Below are 19,902 nucleotides of genomic sequence, written 5' to 3' on the forward strand. Positions count from 1 at the left end.
TCCTGTGAAGAAAACCATCATCTCGGGGCGCTTGGGTGGCTCAGTAGGTTGGGCGTCTGCCTTCCCACCGGGTCATGATCCCGGGTCGTGGGATCAGCTGGCCTGGGGCTACCTGCTCGGCGGGGAGTATGCTTCTCCCCCTCCTTCCCACTCTTGCTTTCTCTCTCTCTCTCAAATAAAGTGTTTTTTGAAAAGAAAACCATCATCACGGGGTGCGTGGCCGTCTCATTCGGAGGAGCATGGGACTCTTGATCTGGTGGTGCGTTGCAGCCCCATGTTGAGTGTAGGGATTACTTAAATAAAACTTCCCAAAAAACCCCAAACAAACCACACCCCGTCATCTATGAGGTATTTTAATGCGTCTTTATAAACTCCTAATCACGTTCCTCATGACGTATTTAAAAATGGTCTTTGACTTCAACTCCAGATTATGTAACCTGATGTACTTCTCCATGAGGAACACACAGAAAAGTCCGGGCTGCTTTTCTCTTCTCAGATCTGAGACTTAGCACTTGGGAGAGGAGAAAGGGAACAGAGCGGCCTTCCTCATTAAAAACGGGCAGCGTCCGTACAGTAATTTTACTCTTCCTCATACACGAACTTGTATGTCGCAAACTCTCAGCACAGACCACCCAGTTCCCGAATTCGGCGGGAGCAGCTCTGGAAAATATGTCTGGAGGGCGTGGGTGTCGAGCTTCTCCTCCCAGGGATCAGGGCGGAGGCCCGAACTGGTCCAGTCATGACAGGACTCAGCATCCTACGAGACGCGAGGCGCCTCCTTCCCAGAAGTGGCGAGGGAGGGGATCTGAGTAAGCCTTGGGCCGCCGGCCCGGAGGGAGTGGTGAGGGGAGTAAGCCGCGGGGCAGTATGACCAGCTGGGTCTAGGGGGCCGGAAAGACCAGGTCGGCCCTCGGGGATGCTGGGGAGACCGGAAAGGGGGTCGAGATCTTCCGGTCCCCTCCGGCCGCAGCGGGCCAAGTACCCCGCGGTCCTAGATTACAGCCGACCCGGCGCGCACGCGGCACCACCTCCGCGGCGCCGACCTTCAGCCGGGACCGGGACCCAGGGAGGAAAGCGGCGCCAGACACGACACAGGCTGCAGGCAGCAGGGGAAACTAGTAGCCGGCCTTGCGGACCCCAAAACCCCACCCCGAAGGCCTCAGCCGCCTCGCCGCGCACGCAGCCCCGCCCACTGCCGCTCGCGGTAGGGGCGGGACCGCTGAGCTGGCCCGAGCGGATTCGCCCAGACTCGGATGGGGGCGGGGCCTCCCAGCTAGCTACGATTAGCCCCGCCCTGACTCCCCGCCCCAGGGGCCCGCAGGAAATAGGGGCGGGCCGGGGCCTAGCGTGGCGGGGGGAGGAGCAGGGATGCCTTGGAGGCCAGAGTCTTGGAGGGCCTGGCTGCGGGGGAATGAAGCCTCCGCCTTCTGGGGCAGAATCCTTTAAATACGGGCTCGGGCCCGGAACTCTGGGTGCAGTGCTTGGCTGCCTGAGAGAGGGGTGTGCGCGGTGAGGGGAGGTCCGGCGGAGCAGGGCGAGAGTGCAGGAACTGCTGCAGCACGGCCCGTTGCGAGGAGCTGTCCGAGCAGTCGGGGTAGGAGCGGCCGCTGCGCTTGGTGCCTGCGAGTGGGTAAGCGCCTTTGGCGGGCTGGCCCTGCAGCGTGGTCGGGAAGGTCCCGGGTCCCGGCGGGATGTGCAGGGAGCGGGGCGGGGGGGAGTGCGCGCTGTCCCCGGTCGCGCTCTGCGCTTGGTCAGGGCTCCCAGCCTCACGACCCTGGTCCTCCCCTTTGGGCTCTGGGCGGGAATCGCCTTTTGGTCCGCTGTTCTGAGAATGGGATACCTTGGGCTTTTTATTCTACACTCGCCAGTCTTCCAACTGCTTCTCTTGCTGCTTTTTCTCACTTTCCGACTTGAAACAAATGAGATTTCCCAGGAAGCTGAACGTCCACCGAAGGAAGTGGTCCTCTGGCTAGGGACCCCATTTTGGTCTCAGAGTCCTGGTCTTTTGTTTGTGTTTACTCGGCTCACCTGGGGAGCTGCTGCTTTCCTCCTGTCACCTGCCGCCCTTAAAAATGAAGCCAAGAAGCCCCCTGAGGGCGAAATCCGAAGACATTCTATCTTGACATCTGTACGGGCTGTCCTGGAATCCATTGTTGGCTGCCACACCATGTAATTGCTTTATTTCATGTCAGGGAAAGCCTGTGTGAGACCTTGAAAAATTTACTTCTTGAGGCGCCTGGTTAAGCCCCTGCCTTGGCTCAGGTCATGATCTCAGGGTCTGGGGATCGAGCCCCGCATCGGGGCTCCCTGCTCAGGGGGGAATCTGTTTCTCCCTCTACCTCTGCCCCTGCTCTCGTGGGGGCATATGCTCTCTCGAATGAATAAATAAATAATCTTTAAAAAAGAAAAGAAACAGGAAAAGTCATGCTTCTTATATATAGGAAGATAACTGAGTAGGCTTGAAAATTCTCCTATATTAAAAAGAGGGATTCACTGGTAGGGAGCTTTTCACGGATATACAGAGGAATAGCTGTCCATTGACTGCCCTCAAAGACACAGTGAGTCTTTGAGTTTCTTCAAATCCCCTAAGAAATGGAGAACAGTAGTCTGGTCTGTTTCTTCAGGGGGGTTCTGGAAATGAAAGAGCTTACTGTCTGCTCTGAGATGTGCTTATTAATACCCAGCATCTAGGTAAGGTAAGTGGTAGACAACTCTGAAAGGATCACATTTCTTCTCCCATTGCTGTAATCCTTTCTCAGATATTAAGTCTGTATCTAATAAGCATACTTCAGCATCCCTCTTATTTCCACAGCTTTATATGATGCCCTTTAGATGCAACATTAACACTGCCTTTCTCACTGAGTAAATATTTTTCCCGCGGTCAGGCATCTGTTGCATCTGTTAGTTTTTAATTTCTGGAAATGACCGAGGTGATGTGTGAAGTTGATGTATCCAACTACAACATCCATTCTCTTAGCTACTGGGTAATGACGCAGAGTATACTGAAGAGGGGTGGGGATGGAGGGATTATATTCAGCTTAGACTGTGATAGGACCTTCGATATTTGTTACCCACATCTTCTAATTTGAAATATTGATCTGAATTTTTAAAATTTTAGATGAAGGATAGTTTTGGAAGAGCCTGGGTTGTTGACATTTCTCCAAAATACAGAGGTAAAAACTCATTGCAAACTGACACCCTTGGTAAGCAAACATTCCCATTTCCCTGACAGCACAATAGAGGATCAGAAGGTATGTAAAGGTAGAAATGGAATACGGAATCAGAAGACATCTGTGTCAGGCAAAATATGTAACTAACACTGTATCAAACTCCATAATAAGGGTTGAAGATTTTATTGGAACTTCCAAGTGACCATTTATTGGGACTTGCACAGTTGCTCAGTAATTTTCCCATTGTCACCTACAAGCCATGCTTCGTGTGAAGTAGCACCACAGGGACACCCCCAAAACACATGGAGTTCTTCTCTAGTATAGGTCCATCAGTCATTTACCCTAGCTGCTCTATGTAAGGCATGCTGCATACAGCCTGGCAATCAAGGTGGTTAAGAAGTATCTCTGGAAAGACATGCCAGAGTTCTACATAACAAAAAGAGGCTGATAGTATTCTGGGCAGTTTCAGCAAAAAAAAAAAAAGCAATGATCAGCCATCTGAGCTAAAGCTATTCAAATAACAGTCTTCATCTCAAACAGGCCCTTATGGAGGGTCAGTCATTCAATTAGTATTTATTGAGAAACTACTGTTCTAAGTATTGAAGTAACAGCAGCAGATGAGAGCTGTTAGCCTGGGAACACCTTATTACACTATGAACTCCTTGAACCCACGAGATTTAGGGTTTTTTTGGCATCACGTAGGCATTCAATCTGTGTTTATATAAGAATGTTATAATCTCTTGGCTCGGGGATTAAATGGTAACCCTGAAAGATCCTCTGGTCCAAAAATACTTTGAAATTCTACTTTCTAGGTGTTCCAGATATACTGGTTGTAATCAGAGGTTGACTAGGGTGTTACCATGGGGTAGTTCTCTATGTTCATTATATTCAGAACTTCACCTTCATCCTTGCAGATCTGGAAGGTAGATTTTTTTCCCCCCTCTGTGGGCCCAGAGTTCATGAGACATTAGATGTTAACTTAAAATGATCAAACTCGTAAGAGACCAAATGGTTACACTAGAATGAAACTTTGATGTTACAATTAGGGAAATTTTATTGCAATCCCTGGAGTACTTATATCTCAAATCCGGGTCATCCATTTCCAGTATTATGATTCCTGGGAATCTAAATTCCTAAGGGAGAGTGGAATCAGAGTGAAGAATCTTCGGAGAACATGCCGTCTAAGAATTGGGAAAGCATATTCTTACCCCACATTTCTGAAACCAGAATACTTCTTTTTTTTTATTTTTTAAGATTTTATTTATTCATTTGAGATAGAGGCAGAGAGAGCACAAGAAGGGGGAGAGGCAGAGGAAGAGGGAGAAGCAGGCTCCCTGCTGAGCTGAGAGCTGGACGAAGGGCTAGATCCCAGGACCTAGAGATCATGACCTAGCTGAAGGCAGATGCTTAACCACCTGAGCTACCCAGTTGCCCCAACTAGAATACTTCTGACTCCCAGATTCGGTGTCACTCTTCTCTAGACAGTGCTAAAATAAACACATCATTTTTGTTCTCAACTACTTTTTTCCAGGCTATAGGCTGATCCTCCTGGGGTTTATTTTTCCCTCCTTTAATGGAGTTTATTAGATTTTAGCTACACAAATGCTATTGATTGTTGTGGTTACTTTCAATTATGTTACCTAAGTTATTTTATTTTTTTAAGATTCTATTTATTTTTGTGAGAGTGAGCGAGCACTAGCAAGGGGGCAGGGCAGGCAGAGGAGAAGCAAACTCCCCATTGAGCCCGATGTGGGACTTGATCCCAGGACTCCGGGAACATGACCGGAGCAAAGGCAGATGCTTAACCTACTGAGCCACCCAGGCACCCATGTTACGTGAAGTTATTAAATAATAGGCCTCCTGATCCGTCATGCACATTGTCCCCTGAAAGGGGCATCTGAGACCCTTTAGATTCGCTCTACAAGACAGTTATTACCTTTATCGCTTCTAAATGTGACCCATATCCTAACCCAACCAAGCCAATCTCCTTACTTCGTTGAGCTTGTTTCTGTTTCAGTCCTTTACTTATTCCTCCCCACACCCAATATGGAATGCTCTCCCCCACCTACCTTTCCTTTCTATATCCTACTTCTTTCTTCTTTTTTTTTTTAAGATTTTATTCATTTAGTTGACAGAGAGATCACAAGTAGGCGGGGTGTGGGGAGGGGGGAAGGAGGCTCCCCACTGAGCAGAGACCCTGATTCGGGGCTGGATCCCAGGACCCTGAGATCATGACCCAAGCTGAAGGCAAAGGCTTAACCCAGTGAGCCACCCAGGCGCCCCATACATCCTACTTATTCTTTAGGCCAGGCTTATATTCTGCATTTCCCTTCTTTTTTTTTTTTCCCTCTGGACTTTAATACTCATCATTTGATTGATTATACTGCCTTATATGTTACTTGGGTGTGACTAATTCCTTTTCATCTTTATTTTAAAAGATTTTATTTATTTATTGGGGTGCCTGGGTGGCTCAGTATGTTAAACCTCTGCCTTCATTCAGCTCAGGTCATGATTTCAGGGTCCTGGGATCCAGCCCTGAATCAGGGTCTCTGCGCAGCGGGGAGCCTGCTTCCTCCTCTCTCTCTCTGCCTACTTGTGATCTCTCTCTCTCTCTGTCAAATAAATAAATAAAATCTTTAAAAACAAAACAAAACAAGATTTTATTTATTTATTTATTTGAGAGATGGGGGAGAGAGAGAATCACAAGCAGACTGCACTGAGTGATCCTGAAAACGGGCTCCATCTCACAACCTTGAGATCATGACCCTCAGTTCATAAACTGAGCCCAAATCCAAAGTCAAGAATCAGATGTTTAACCGACTGAGCCATCCAGGTGCCCCTCTTTTTCATCTTTTAAGTCCGCTTAAGAGTCACCTTCTCAGAGAGTCCTTAAGTACCCTATCTGTAGGAATTCTTACCCCATAGACAGTCTCTCCCTCTCTACCTATGTGTTTCTTTCTTTTCTATGAAATGTATCAGAGCTGCCATTATTTTGTTTTGGGTTCTCCCACTAGACTATAACCTAAGAGTAGGAACTGTACCTGTCATGTTCACTATTGTATCCACAGTACATAGAACATTAGTAGCTGTAACATAGTAGGGGGGTTAATAGTTGTTTTTCAGTTGAATTTTCCTCTAAGTCAGTTGTTACATTCTTGAGTGTCAGGACCTAGATCTATGGCTAGATTCTCTGCTATGTCCATTGGTAGACCCTTAAATTGGGAATATTAATTTTTCATGAAAGAGAACAAGGGACTAGGCCTGAAACGGTTGAAGCAATTTTTCTGAAACCCGATGCCAAGCCCTTTGTACTGGAGAGGTGGGGATAGTGGCAGAGAATGCTAGAGACAGGTCTATGGGAAGCCTGCTCCAGGCTTGACTGTTCCACAGGTGGGAGCGTTTCAGAACGTTCCCCTGAGCTTTAGTCACTTGGCAGTCCCAGTGCAGTCCTTTCCTCTTAGAGGTTTCTCTTTCTCCTTGTGTATAGGGCACTTGAAGCCTGGAGAGTAGTACATCAGAACTGAAGAGTAGAAGGGCGGAGAAATCAAAGATGAATGATTGCCAAAATAAATTTTGTTAGGCTTAATATTTTCGCTGGGGTGAATTTTGGAACCCTAAAACCGTAATAGGAATATCATGTGTGTGGGGCTTCACAGGTGATAATAGGGAACTCTAATCCATTTATTTAGATTACTAAAGAGGGAATCCACCAGGGGCCCCTGGCTGGCTCAGCTGGCAGAGCATGTGTCTCTTAGTCTCTTGGGGTCATGAGTTCAAGCCCCACACTGGGCATGGGGCCTACTTAAACAAATAATTAAAATGGATCTACCAGATTTAGCATGGTTTTAATATTTCCTGGTATGCACATCCACACAATGGAATGCAGTGTACCTGTTTCTAAAAAGGAGAGAGTTTTACCGGAAACGGAAAAAATAAAAAAAACAGGGAGAGAGAGGGGTAAATAGGTCTTAAGAATACATTAAGGAAAAAAAAACAAGTGTTGATAGTATTTTATAGTGTTCTACCTCTTGAATTTAGAAAGGAGGGATTATTAAGATATATTCATGCATTTATTTATACTGCATACAAAACACTGGAAGGATACACAAGTAACCTAATGAAAGGGTTGCTTGTGGAAGCAAAGTAGTGGGTAGCCAAGAGAAAAGGATGTGGTACACTTGAGGCTTCTTACTGTATACTTTGTTATACAGATTTAATTTTGGACCATATGAATTTACTATCTATTCAAAACAAAAAATACATTTTATTTTGTTTTATTATTATTATTTTTAAAGATTTTGTTTATTTATTTCAGAGAGAGATCACAAGTAGCAGAGAGGCAGGCAGAGAGAGAGAGCAGGGAAGCAGGCTCTCAGGGAAGCAGGCTCTCCGCCGAGCAGAGAGCCGGATGCAGGACTCGATCCCAGGACCTTGAGACCATGACCCAAGCCAAAGGCAGAGGCTTAACTCACTGAGCCACCCAGGTGCCCCATTATTATTATTTTTAAGTATTTAATTTATTTATTTGAGAGAGCGAGAGCAAGCGAGCACAAGCAAAGGGAACATCTACCTTCTCTGAACCATGTGGGAGTATACTAACCAGTTCTTAAAACTCTCTGATTACCATTCTCTTTCTCTCTGGAATCCATGAATGGGTTAGATGAGGTGATGTCCCAGGTCAGTGTTGGTAAGGACTAAAATTCTAAGAATCTGATCAGTTCGGCAGTTCTCATTCTTACTATAATGAATTGACTTTCTTTCTTCTTTCTTTCTTTCTTTCTTTCTTTCTATTTTTTTGTTAACATATAGTGTATTGGGGCACCTGGGTAGCGTCATTAAGCATCTGCCTTTGAATCAGGTCATCATTCCAGGGTCTTGGGATTGAGCCCCATTTCGGGCTCCCTGCTCAGTGGGAAGCCTGCTTCTCCTTCTCTCACTTCCCCTGCTTATGTTCCCTCTCTTGCTGTCTCTCTCTCTGTCAAATAAATGCATAAAATCTTTAAAAATATATAAGTAGATAATGTATTATTTGTTTCAGGGATACAGGTCTGTGGTTTATCAGTCTTACACAATTCACAGCACTCACCCAATGTCCATTACCCCACCAGCCCATTGCTCCTACCTCCCCGCTCCAGCAACCCTCAGAATGTTTCCTGAGATTTAAAGTCTCTTATGGTTTGTCTCCCTCTCTGGTTTCATTCTATTTCATTTTTTTTTCTCTCTTCCCCGATGATCCTCTACCTTGTTTCTCAAATTCCTCCTATCAGCGAGATCATATGATAATTGTCTTTCTCTGTTTGACTTATTTTGCTTAGCATAATACTCTCTAGTTCCATCTGCATCATTGCAAATGGCAAGATTTCTTTTCTTTTTTTTTTTTTTTTTGATGGCTGCATCATATATATGATATATATCTCACATCTTCTTTATCCATCATCTGCTGATGGACATCTAGGCTCTTTCCATAGTTTGGCTATTGTGGACTATAAACATTCAGGTGCATGTGCCCCTTTGGATCACTACATTAGTATCTTTGGGGTAAATACCCAGTAGTGCAATTGCTGGGTTATAGGGTAGCTCTATTTTCAGTCTTTTGAGGAACCTGCATACAGTTTTCCAGAGTGGCTGCACCAGCTTGCATTCCCACCAACAGTGTAGGAGGGTTCCCCTTTCTCTGCATCCTCGCCAACATCTGTCGTTTCCTGACTTGTTAATTTTAGCCATTCTGACTGGTTAAACTGACATTCTTATATATAAATCAGTACCTTGTCATTTGGATTAGTGTGAATCAGTTCACCTAAATGGCTTTTGAAAATCCATCAAAATCTCTGTAACTGCTTTGCTAACTATAGAAATTACTTTCCTTTAACCAACTCATAGATTCTAATTAAAAGTGAAATGGAGTTTAAGATCACTGTCAAGTACCTAAAAATAAACTGCTGAAGCCAAGTTGTATATGGAATATAATCACAGAGGCCACTTCTGAACTTTCAAACTAATCTTATTATCTGTCATGTTTCTCAGTATCTGTCACGTTAATCTAAACCTGCCGTAAGGCTGACCTTTGTACACCAGCATTTATTTCAACAAGAATTGCATTGGTGTGTTCAAACTTGAATTTTTCCTCAGCAGTCGAAGTTACCCTGGTGGCCTTAGAGACCTAAGTAGTTTTATTTTGCTCTTGAACTTTTAAATATTAGATCATCATAATCTTCGTGGCATTTTTTCAGCAGTATCAGTTACTTTTTCTCCCCCATGTTTTATGCTAGTGCAGCCGAGAATGGACATTCCAACTGGAATATTGTATATTATCAATCTTTTAATTATTCTTAATGAGTGCAGGAAATCTTTCCAGATTATCTGTCACCTTGACAGTTTTTATAGAGTTTGATAAATGTTCAATGTGATTTCTTTAAATTTTCTGTTTTCAATAGTGGAACAGTCTTACTGCTTCCCTTCTAGTTTAATCATGTTTGAAATTAAGAAGATCTGTTGCATTGGTGCGGGCTATGTTGGAGGACCTACGTGTAGTGTCATTGCTCATATGTGCCCTGAAATCAGGGTAACAGTTGTTGACGTCAATGAATCAAGAATCAATGCATGGAACTCTTCTACCCTCCCTATTTATGAGGTAACCCGTTTTAAACAACTCTTTGTTCTTACGTTCTTTGTTTTCTTACTGGTTTTGTTAAATAAATTTCTATAAGGTAAAAATCTATGACTGCAAGTGAAAAGGAATTAAATGACAAATCTAGATGCACAGTGTTACAGACATTATGATTGTAATTATGTCAAGTATGCCCAGGGAAAATGACTGGGAAAAAATGTATTAGGATATTAACAATGGTTATTTTAGTGCAGTGAGAATATGGGTCATTTTTTTCTCTTCTCTATTTTCTAATTTTGTTAATATGGTTACCATATTGTAATAGTAAAATTTTAAAAAGGTGTTCTGCACAAAGAAAATAAAACTGGATGTTTGTAATATTAATTCATGTAAGTCCATTATTTTGGAGGTAAATGTATTGTACTTAATTCAGGTAAATTGTGAATGGATAAATGATGTCTTTTATATCTAATTCTTAGTATCACAAATTTATTTAATTAGAATTTCAAGATTACTGTGAATTTAGATATTGTATAGTTAGGAAAATATGCTTCCAACTATTTTATTAAGCTATGTGGATCCCATTTAAAAAATTTTTCACTGTAAAATGAGTTCATGATATTATGCCTTTGAAACCCTGCAGAGAAGCATTTGAGAATTTGATGGTGGCATTTTTTTTCCAACATTAATATATTCTTTTTTTTTTCCTTTAGGAAAGTTTTGTTATTTGTAAGACTGTTACCAACCATAGTCTGTCCGTCTTCCTGTCTTCCTTCCTTCCTTCCTTTCCTTTCTTTCCATGATTTATTTATTTATTTTAGAGAGAGAATGTGAGGAAGGGGAGGGACAGAGGAAGAGGGAGAGAAACTCCAGCTGACTTCCCACTGAGCAGGGAGCCTTACTCCGGGCTCCATCTCACCACCCTCAGATCATGACCTGAGTCAAAATCAGGTTGCTTAATCACAGTCTTTAAATGTGTTAGCCCTTTGGAAGGGAAGTCTCAACCATTTTATAGGCATATGAAATATAGAAATCCATGAAAAAGCACCCACAGACTAGTAGCTACCCAACATCATGGAGATAGATACTCCTAGCTGAATCAAATTTGGAATAAAAAAAAAAATTCTGTGTATGTGATGGCTTCTGTTTGTGCTTTACCCTTTCTTTTTCTACCAGTTGAACCACCCATAAAAGTGCTTTAAAGATTTTTATCTATCTATATATTTATTTATTTATTAGAGAGAGAGAGAATAGAAGAGAGACAGAGTAGCGGAAGGGGCAGTGAGGGAGGGAGAGGGACAGGCCAACTCTGCACTGAGTGTGGAGTCCAACACAGGCCTGATCCTGTGACCTAGCCCAAACCTAGAGTCCATTACTTCACTGAGTGAGCCGCCCAGGCACACCACCCCAACCCCAAGCCCATAATAGTTCTTTAAATTACTCTAGTGCTATAGCATTTCTTTTCCTGTTAAAACATTACCACTAGATTTGGTTTTGGAGAATTTTAAAACATTTTGGAAAGATAACTTAGGGGCGCCTGGGTGGCTCAGTGGTTAAGCCGCTGCCTTCGGCTCAGGTCATGATCTCAGGGTCCTGGGATCGAGTCCCGCATCGGGCTCTCTGCTCAGCAGGGAGCCTGCTTCCTCCTCTCTCTCTCTGCCTGCCTCTCTGCCTACTTGTGTTCTCTCTGTGTCAAATAAATAAATAAAATCTTTAAAAAAAAAAAAAAAAAAAAAAAAAAAAAAAAAAAAAAGAAAGATAACTTAATAGAAGAGTTTTATACAAGGCCTGCAAGTCATCTAAAATGCTGTAAGCTGTATTTATATACAATCATTCAGTAATTAATTCTGCCAGCAGTGTACTCTAGTCTTCAGAAGCAAGGGCATTCATCGGAATGGATAAAATTATTACTACTGGCAATACTAAGTGTTGACGAGGACTTAGAGCAATTGGAATTTTACAGTGTTGCCAGAATGTAGTCTGGTGTAGCCACTTTCAAAACTGCTTGGCAGTTTTTACTAAAGCTGAAAATCTGTGCAGTCTGATCCAGCAGTTCCACTTGTAGGTGTATATCCAACAGAAATCCATACAGCAGAAGACAGCTGTAACAGTACTATTCATAGTAGATGTAAATGGGAAACAACCTAAATGTTAATCGGCATTGGAATGGATATATAAATTATAGCATAATCCTGCAGTAAAATACTATACCACACTGAAAAATCAATGGAACATTTCTACCTGCAAGAATATGGTGAAATTCTCCCCAAAATAATGTGCTGTCAGAAATAAAGTAGTACATATTATATAATTCTGTTTGTATAAAGTTTGGTTGTAAGCACATTGATCTCTGGTGATAGAATTCAGCCTGGTGTTAATTTGAGCTGTGGTAGTGACTCGAAGAGGGCAAACTGCAGGTTCTGATTTATGGTTAATGATCATTAATTTCTCATTATAGATAGTGGTTATACAAGTGTGTTCACTTTTGAAAATTGAATTACACACTTTTCTATATTAATATATGTGCTATTTTTTGTATTTTTGTTTTATTTCAATAAAAATTAACTTATAAACAAAGATATCCTGAATTGGAAAAAATGCAAAGTAAGGGCACCTGAATGGCTCAGTGGGTTGAGTATCGGACTCTTGATTTTGGCTCAGGTTGTGAGCCTGAGGTCAGTTGTGACACTGAGCCCAGAGTGGGGGAAGTCTGCTTGAAGAGTCTCTCCCTCCGCCCCTTCCCCCGACTCACATGAGCTCTCACACTTGCTCCCTCACTCTCTTCCTAAAATAAATAAATCTTAAAATGAAATAAAATAAAATAAAATAAATAAATCTTTAAAAAGTACAAACTATAATGCATTGGAATTAGACATTTTTCTTGGAGAAAACAAAAAAATCAGTTGGCTGGACGTGTTCCCTGGCCAGATTCTTATTGTTGATATTACTACTTAATTAATTGAACTCTGAAACTCTTCTTCCTAAGACTTAAGTGTTTTAAAATTTAAAATAGTATGTTCTGCATTGACATTGAATCCAGTTGGGATATATAGTTAGATTGAGAGAGGTAAGATCTAAAATAATTTCTTTTCCATATCATACTTGTTTATTCTCAATAATCTATCTTTTTAAACAAAGAAATAGAAGTATAATTTTTCATACTTTTATTTCATAATTTTTTTCTTCTTTAAATCTCTTTGTAAAGAATAGAAAAGATTTGAAAGTCTAGCTAGCACTCTGCTCATTAGAATCAGTGTCTGAGTTCTCAAAACCCTGAATGAAATCTCATAATTGTATTGGTTTTATTTAATGGTTATCACTATTTAGCTTTTAAAGTCTTATCTCTCTTTCTCTCTCTCTCTTTTTTTAGTAAGTAATCTCTGTACCCCACGTGGGGCTTGAACTCACAACCCCCGAATTAACAGTGGCATGTTCTTCCAACTGAGCCAGCCAGGCTCTCCTATCTCATTTTTCACATGTCTATTCCAGGAAGTTAGATATACCATAAACAGCTATTTTAGTTTTGCAGTATTTAGTGTAGCCTACAAAAGAAATGAAATCTTTTTCCAAAACCCACTAGCTTTAGAGGTTAAAAACATGGCACTTTAAGATTATAGAAAGAATCACCTTAGCAAGTAGAATGATTTTCCTCCCAGCATGTAAATGACTTTAGCGTTGTAATTTTCCCGTGTCTTTCTTAGACATCAGTTGTTAAGAGAATCCTGCTTGAGGAATTTATAAATCAGAGAATAAAGATGATTTCTATAAGGTTGTGTTTTTTTTACTTTTTAAAAGATTTTATTGGGGCACCTGGGTGGCACCTCAGCCTTCGGCTCTGGTCATGATCCCAGGGTCCTGGCATCAGGCTCCCTGCTCAGCAGGAAGTCGGCCTCTCCCTCTCCTACGCCCCCCCCCTTGTGTTCCCTCTCTCGCTGTGTCTCTTTCTGTCAAATAAACAAATAAAAATCTTAAAAAAAAAATACAGTAAAAAATTTAAAATTTTTTATTTATTTCTTTGACAGAGAGAGTGCACAAGCAGAGGGAGTGGCAGGCAGAGAGAGAAGCAGGCTCCCCACTTAGCAAGGAGCCCAATATAGGGCTGGATCCCAGGACCCTGGGAACATGACATGAGCTGAAAGCAGACACTTAACCAGTTGAGCCACTGAGGCGGCCCTGGAAAAATATTTAGAAGGAAAAATGATAGGACATGGTTGTTGATTTTATAAGAAGGATAAAGGAGAGTAGGGAATTTAGAATGATATCCAGGTTTCCCATTTGGGTGGTGGGTACATGATTGTGCCATAAATTGAAATCAAGAACACAGGATGTTGTGGAGGGTAGTAGGAGATGAAATCTCAAATTCTGTTTGGTCCTATTTAGTTATAAAGGCTCTGGGACATCCAAATAGAGATGTTCAGGAGGCAGTTGGATATATATACCAAAAGTGTAAGCAAATGATTCAGGGCTGGAGATGTAAAGTTAGGATTATATAGGCAGTAGTTAAAATCAGAATAATTGAGCTCTCCCAAGAAGGGTCTGCAGAGCATGAGTCAAGGACAGAACCCAGAAAATCTCTAATGTTTGGTGATAAGTGGAGGAGGAAATGCCATAGAGAAGCAATGGAGAGTAGTTCATTGAAGGTCAACCAAGAACCAGAAAGACTTTTAACAGTACAAACCCCAGAAGGATGTACAGTTGATCCTTGAACAATGTAGGGGTTAGAGGAGCTCACCTTATGTTATATGCTATATTCTTACAATAAAGTAAGCTAGAGAAAAGAAAGTGTTATTAAGAAAATCATAAGAGAAAATGTACTTACAGTACTGGACTGTATTTACTGGAAAAAATTCTCATATAAGCAGACCTGTGCAGTTCAAATCTGTGTTGTTCAAAGGTCAGTTCTGTATGTCTTGCTTATGAGTAACTCTGTGACCATCACGTAAGTACTCAGTAAATATTAGCTGAATCAATGAATGAGTGAGCTGTCCATTATGCCAGATACGGAAGACATCAGGACTGAGACATATTCATTAAATTTGGTATTATGGGGGTCAGTGTAATTGTTGTAAGAACGATTACAGATGATCGGAGACCAAGGAAGTGAGAGACTGTAGAAAAAGGTGTGGTACCAGCGAGGGTTACAGGGTAAAGGCAGTGATTTTAATTTATTTATGTGGTTTTTTTTCTGTGATTGATAAAGGATTGAGCATGTTCAAAACTAAGATCACCAATTACACGGAGAAGGAAAGGTCAAAGTGTAAGAAGAAGCTAATTGATGGGATAAAGTCGGGAGAGATAGCAAAGGGATAGAACTGAAAGCACAAGTAGAAGGAGTGGCCGTGACAGCCTCTTCTTTGAGGACTGGAGGAAAGTAAACAAGAAAGGAAAAAGATATAAACAGTTTTAAAAAAAATTATTTATTTGCCCGACAGAGATCACAAGTAGACAGGCAGGCAGGGTGGTGGTGGGAGGGGGGCAGCAAGCTCCCTGCTGAGCAGAGAGCCCGATGCAGGGCTCGATCCCAAGATCCTGAGATCCTGAGATCCTGATCTGAGCCAAAGGCAAAGGCTTAACCCTCTGAGCCACCCAGGTGCCCCGATATAGACAGTTTTGTTGGTGGGGCCCATGAGCTTGTGTTTATTGTGGTTCTTTCTAATCCAATATGTTTATATTTCATAGGCCAAAACTATATGAATAAAAAAATAGTCATTTTTACTGCCAGAAAAGGAAATAGTAATGAATATCACATAAAATATGGTAACAAGATACTTAAGTGTTTACTCAGAAAATACTATAGTAGAAAGTGTTAATATTTATTTAGCTTTAAATACTTTATTTATTTGTCAGAGAAAGAGAATAAGCAAGGGGAGCAGCAGGCAGAGGGAAAAGCAGGCTCACAGCAGGGAGCCTGATGTGGGACTCTATCCCAGGACCCTGGGGTCATGACCTGAGCTGAAGGGAGATGCTTAACCGGCTGAGCCACCCAGGCATCCTAGAAAGTGTTAATATTTAACAATTAAAACATTTTAATTTGTATTACCGTATTTTCTGAATAGTTACTAGTTTTCTTGTTAACTTTGTAACAATTTAATAGCTACTTGTTAAAAAGCAAAATGGAGAATTTGCTTTACTCTTTCTGAATAAAATGAAAGATAATATTACCCTGCGAAAGGGTTTGAGTTCTTCCATAAAATTACCCTATAAATTCTCAATACTAATTGTGATAATTATATAATGAATTTAATAAGATGTAGGATCTATATTATTAACTACTTTTGCATCAGTTTTGGAGATCTACAAATATCCCATTGATTTTAACAGAATAATATAGCTGTTTGTTTTGAGGTGTCATTAAGGCTTAGTATAAATCCTGCATTGCTCTGATTTTAGGTTACTTTTATTTAAATATTAGGGGATTATATATAAGACTAAATTCAGTCTTCTCTGCAAAATCACTACTCTATAACCTTTTACCCTCATTTTCTAGAACCAAGGAAATCGTTTTTATGATGGCTGCACTCCCTGCTCAGCAGGGAGCCTGTTTCTCCATCTCCCTCTGCCCCTCCCCCCATATTCTCTCTCTCTCTCTCTCTCTCTCTCTCTCTCTCCCTCCCTTCTCTCTCTCTCACACAAATAAATACTATCTTTAAAAAAAGATAATAATTATTTTAAAAATGTAAGCCTGTCACCTGGGGTGCCTGGGTGGCTCAGTTGGTTAAGCGTCTAACTCTTGATTTCCTCTCAGTCATGATATCAGGGTTGTAAGATTGAGCCCCATGTGGGGCTCTGCACTCTGTGTGGAGTCTGCTGGATCTTCTTTCTCTCCTTTTCCCTGTGCCCTTCCCCTGCTTGCTTGCTCTTCCTTGTGTGAGCGCCCCCTCTCTCTGTCTCAATAAATAAATAAAATCTTAAAAAAAAAAAAAAAAAAAAAGAAGTAAGCATGTTACCCTTGTCACTACTACAGATTTTAAGAACAGTTTCTTAGTATCAGGAATTCTTATCCGTGTCCTTCTTCCTTTAATTTACTTGAATCAGAATCCAGGTAAGAGCCATACACTGCAATAGATTTGTATCACTTGTGTCTTTTAAGACCATAGTATTTTAATCTCTCTTTCTTTGTTTTTCTCTTCAGTTTACTTGTTGAAGAAACCAGGTTGTTTATTCTATAGAAAGTCTCAGTCTGGGTTTTGCTGATTGGACTGATCTAAGCAGATTTAGATCTGATTTTTTTTCCCTCCCTCCCTTCCTTCCATTCCTTTTTTTTTTTTTTTTTTTTTGCAAGAATACTTGTTAGGTGGTTTTGTACAGCACAGTATCCTTTTTTCTTCTTCTTCTTCTTTTTTTTTTTTTTTAAAGATTTCATTTATTTATTTGATATATATAGAGAGAGGGCACAAGTAGGGGGAGCAGCAGGCAGAGGGAGAGAGAAGCAGGTTTCCCGCTGAGCAGGGAGCCCCATGCGGGGCTTGATCCCAGGACCCTGAGATCATGACCTGAGCTGAAAGTAGAGGCTTAATCCACTGAGCCACCCAGGCGCCCCACAGCTCAGTATTCTTAACTATATTTCCTGTTACACTGTATGGGAAAAGTAATAAAATTTTCAGTTAAAGTGTTTCTTACATTAGGACTTAGAAAAAATATATATATTTAGATATGCATAGAGTAGATGTTGACTGTTTGACCACAGGTTGTCTGACTTGAATTCTTGGGAGTAAAACCCTGCATTCATGATGATGATGCAAAATCAAATGTTTGCTTGAAATCACAGAAGACCTTGAATTATTCTGATAATTGCCTTGATACTCAGTTAATTGTTAACTCTTATGAAACAATCAGGCACATGGTAAACAATGACACAGTAAAACAACCTGGTGCTTTTATTGTGGCTGAGTCAATTTTGCTCTATTTAGTATTGTTACATAATGTACACTTTTGGCCTTTGGTGTATGATCTCAGATTTTTCTACAAAGGTGTTTTTTGAGAGCAAGTCTAGACCTTTAAATTGCAGTATAACTTTCTCCTTTAACAAAGGTAATTCTGTACTATCAGGTTATCTCATAAGACTGGTAAACTGTATACACAGCTCTTTTTTCTTTTTTTCTTTTTAGCCAGGACTAAAAGAAGTGGTAGAATCCTGTCGAGGAAAAAATCTGTTTTTTTCTACCAATATTGATGATGCCATTAAAGAAGCTGATCTTGTATTTATTTCTGTAAGTATTTTCTTTGTGTGAGTTTTAACGCATTCTTTTCTACATGGACGTTTCAATGTATTTGGGTAGTCATCTGTCGGTATCAAGCCACATCATTACTTATCATAGAGTTGTGCCATTGAATTTTGGTTGTCACTTTGTCCAACATTTCATTGTATCCCATAATCACCTGGTCAAATATATCACTGATCATTGAACAAATAAATTCGGAAATAGGTCTAGTCTGGGATCTAGAATTAAGAAGCGCTAGTTTGGGCTCATGTGGTAACGGTATATATATTTCATCACTTCTTGTTTCTGCCACTGCTTGGTGGAGGTGAGCTAAAGAGAATTAGCTAAAGCATGTGTGCAAATTTATAGGCATCTCCTATCTAGATGAATTATGTTCTAGAAATAATGTGATTTCTTGTTTTTTAAAATTTTTTTAAAAGATTTCATTTTTAAGTGATCTCTATCCCTAACATGGGGCTTGAATTTGTGGCCCTGTGATCAGGAGTCTCCTGCTCTGCTGAGCCAGCCAGCTGTGCCAGGAGAAGTCAGTTTAACTGAACTCTTTGCAGTTTGGCTTGTGTTGGGTTATAGGCTAGTTTACAGTCATCTTTGGTAATATGGCTAACCTTGTTGGACCTTTGTAATGAAAAAATAGAGCCAGTGCTTGGGAGTGAACTCTGATAATCTAATATTCAAACCAAGGTGAGTTCTTGCTGTCCTCGTAACCATTTGCTCAAATCTTCTGTGTAATAGTATAGTGATCACTAATATATGGTTGAGCTAGGGTGTTCTATGACTCAAGACCTTTAGGGCCTTAAAGAATAAAGGGAAAGTCAGTGGCGTGGGCTTTGACTGAGTCCCATGAACTAATGGAAAGAAATATCATAGGGTCCCTAGAGGGTAAATGTTGTTGAATTGATTATGCATGTTGTTAATGATTATATGTTGTTGAATTAGGGGTTGTTTCTGACTGATGAGACAAAAGCAGTACTATAAAGATAAGTTAAATCCAGAAGAAAGTGGTAATGAAGCCAGTGGTGAAGCCATTATAAATTCAGTCTCTCTTTTGGCATTCTTAATTACTTCAGAGAAATTGGTACAGCTTCTGTGACTCGCCTACCCATCCTCTACTTAAGCTTGGAGAAGGTTAAGAAGCAAGGCATAGAAAATGAGAAAAGATTTTGGGGTAGCTGGGTACTTGGGGAAAATCACGAAGTTATCTTAGATCTTAGTCCAACTTCTAGATAACCAGAGTCTGGAATGGGAGTAGGGGAATTTTCTGTTTAAAAATAAATAAATATATATATATATATGGATCTATTCTAAGGCAGTAGAGTCTACTTTAGGGTGGTCTGGCCAGACAGCTAATTTTACACTTGCCTCTCTGCAGAAGCCTGAGCTGCCCTGGATCTTTCTAAGCTATTACTTTGCATACCTCTTATGGTAATTTATTACTGTATAACTCACACCTACTTCTCTTTATTCTCTGGATAAGCTTTTTAGGATTTATTTGTGGTCTGCTTTTCATTATGGAAAATATCAAATTCATACAAGAGATGGAGGCAATAATATAATGAAATCTATTTACCCATTCTCTACTGTCAGCAGTTACCATGGCTGATCTTGCTTCATTTACTACTTCTCTCCCTTTCCTCCTACCCCAGGCTAATTTTAGGCATATTCTAGGTAGGAATAGTTGTATATGAATCAGTGTGCAATTGTTCTCTTCAGAGCACCTGTATGAGGGGAAGCCATCTGATCCTCTATCATTTTTAGCATGTTCCGCCTTATCCTGTTAGCGGTCTTGGCCCTTGTGTGCTCTGGTGAACACTGACTTCCATGTCTAAGGCTTTTCCTAAGTCGTTCCATGCAAATAAACAGCTTTTGTTCTCCGGATTTTCACACCTCAATGCAGTCTTTGAGT

At 40.9% G+C, this 19,902-nt stretch overlaps 1 protein-coding gene across 3 annotated transcripts in view; it reads left to right on the forward strand.

The window, feature by feature from the left end:
- The first annotated feature begins 1,306 nt into the window (after nucleotides 1-1,306).
- Nucleotides 1,307-19,902, forward strand: part of UGDH (UDP-glucose 6-dehydrogenase) — a 32,903-nt gene continuing 14,307 nt past the window's right edge. The window contains exons 1-3 of one of the 3 annotated variants that reach the window (XM_059163259.1): nucleotides 1,307-1,630; nucleotides 9,613-9,801; nucleotides 17,886-17,987. In XM_059163259.1, coding sequence (XP_059019242.1) covers nucleotides 9,640-9,801; nucleotides 17,886-17,987 — 264 coding nt within the window. In that variant the 5' untranslated portion in view covers nucleotides 1,307-1,630; nucleotides 9,613-9,639. The remainder of the gene's footprint in view (nucleotides 1,631-9,612; nucleotides 9,802-17,885; nucleotides 17,988-19,902) is intronic. The other 2 variants (XM_059163251.1, XM_059163268.1) reach the window with 2 other exon arrangements.

The sequence above is a fragment of the Mustela lutreola genome, chromosome 1, assembly GCF_030435805.1.
Source record: "Mustela lutreola isolate mMusLut2 chromosome 1, mMusLut2.pri, whole genome shotgun sequence".
NCBI lineage: Eukaryota > Metazoa > Chordata > Mammalia > Carnivora > Mustelidae > Mustela > Mustela lutreola.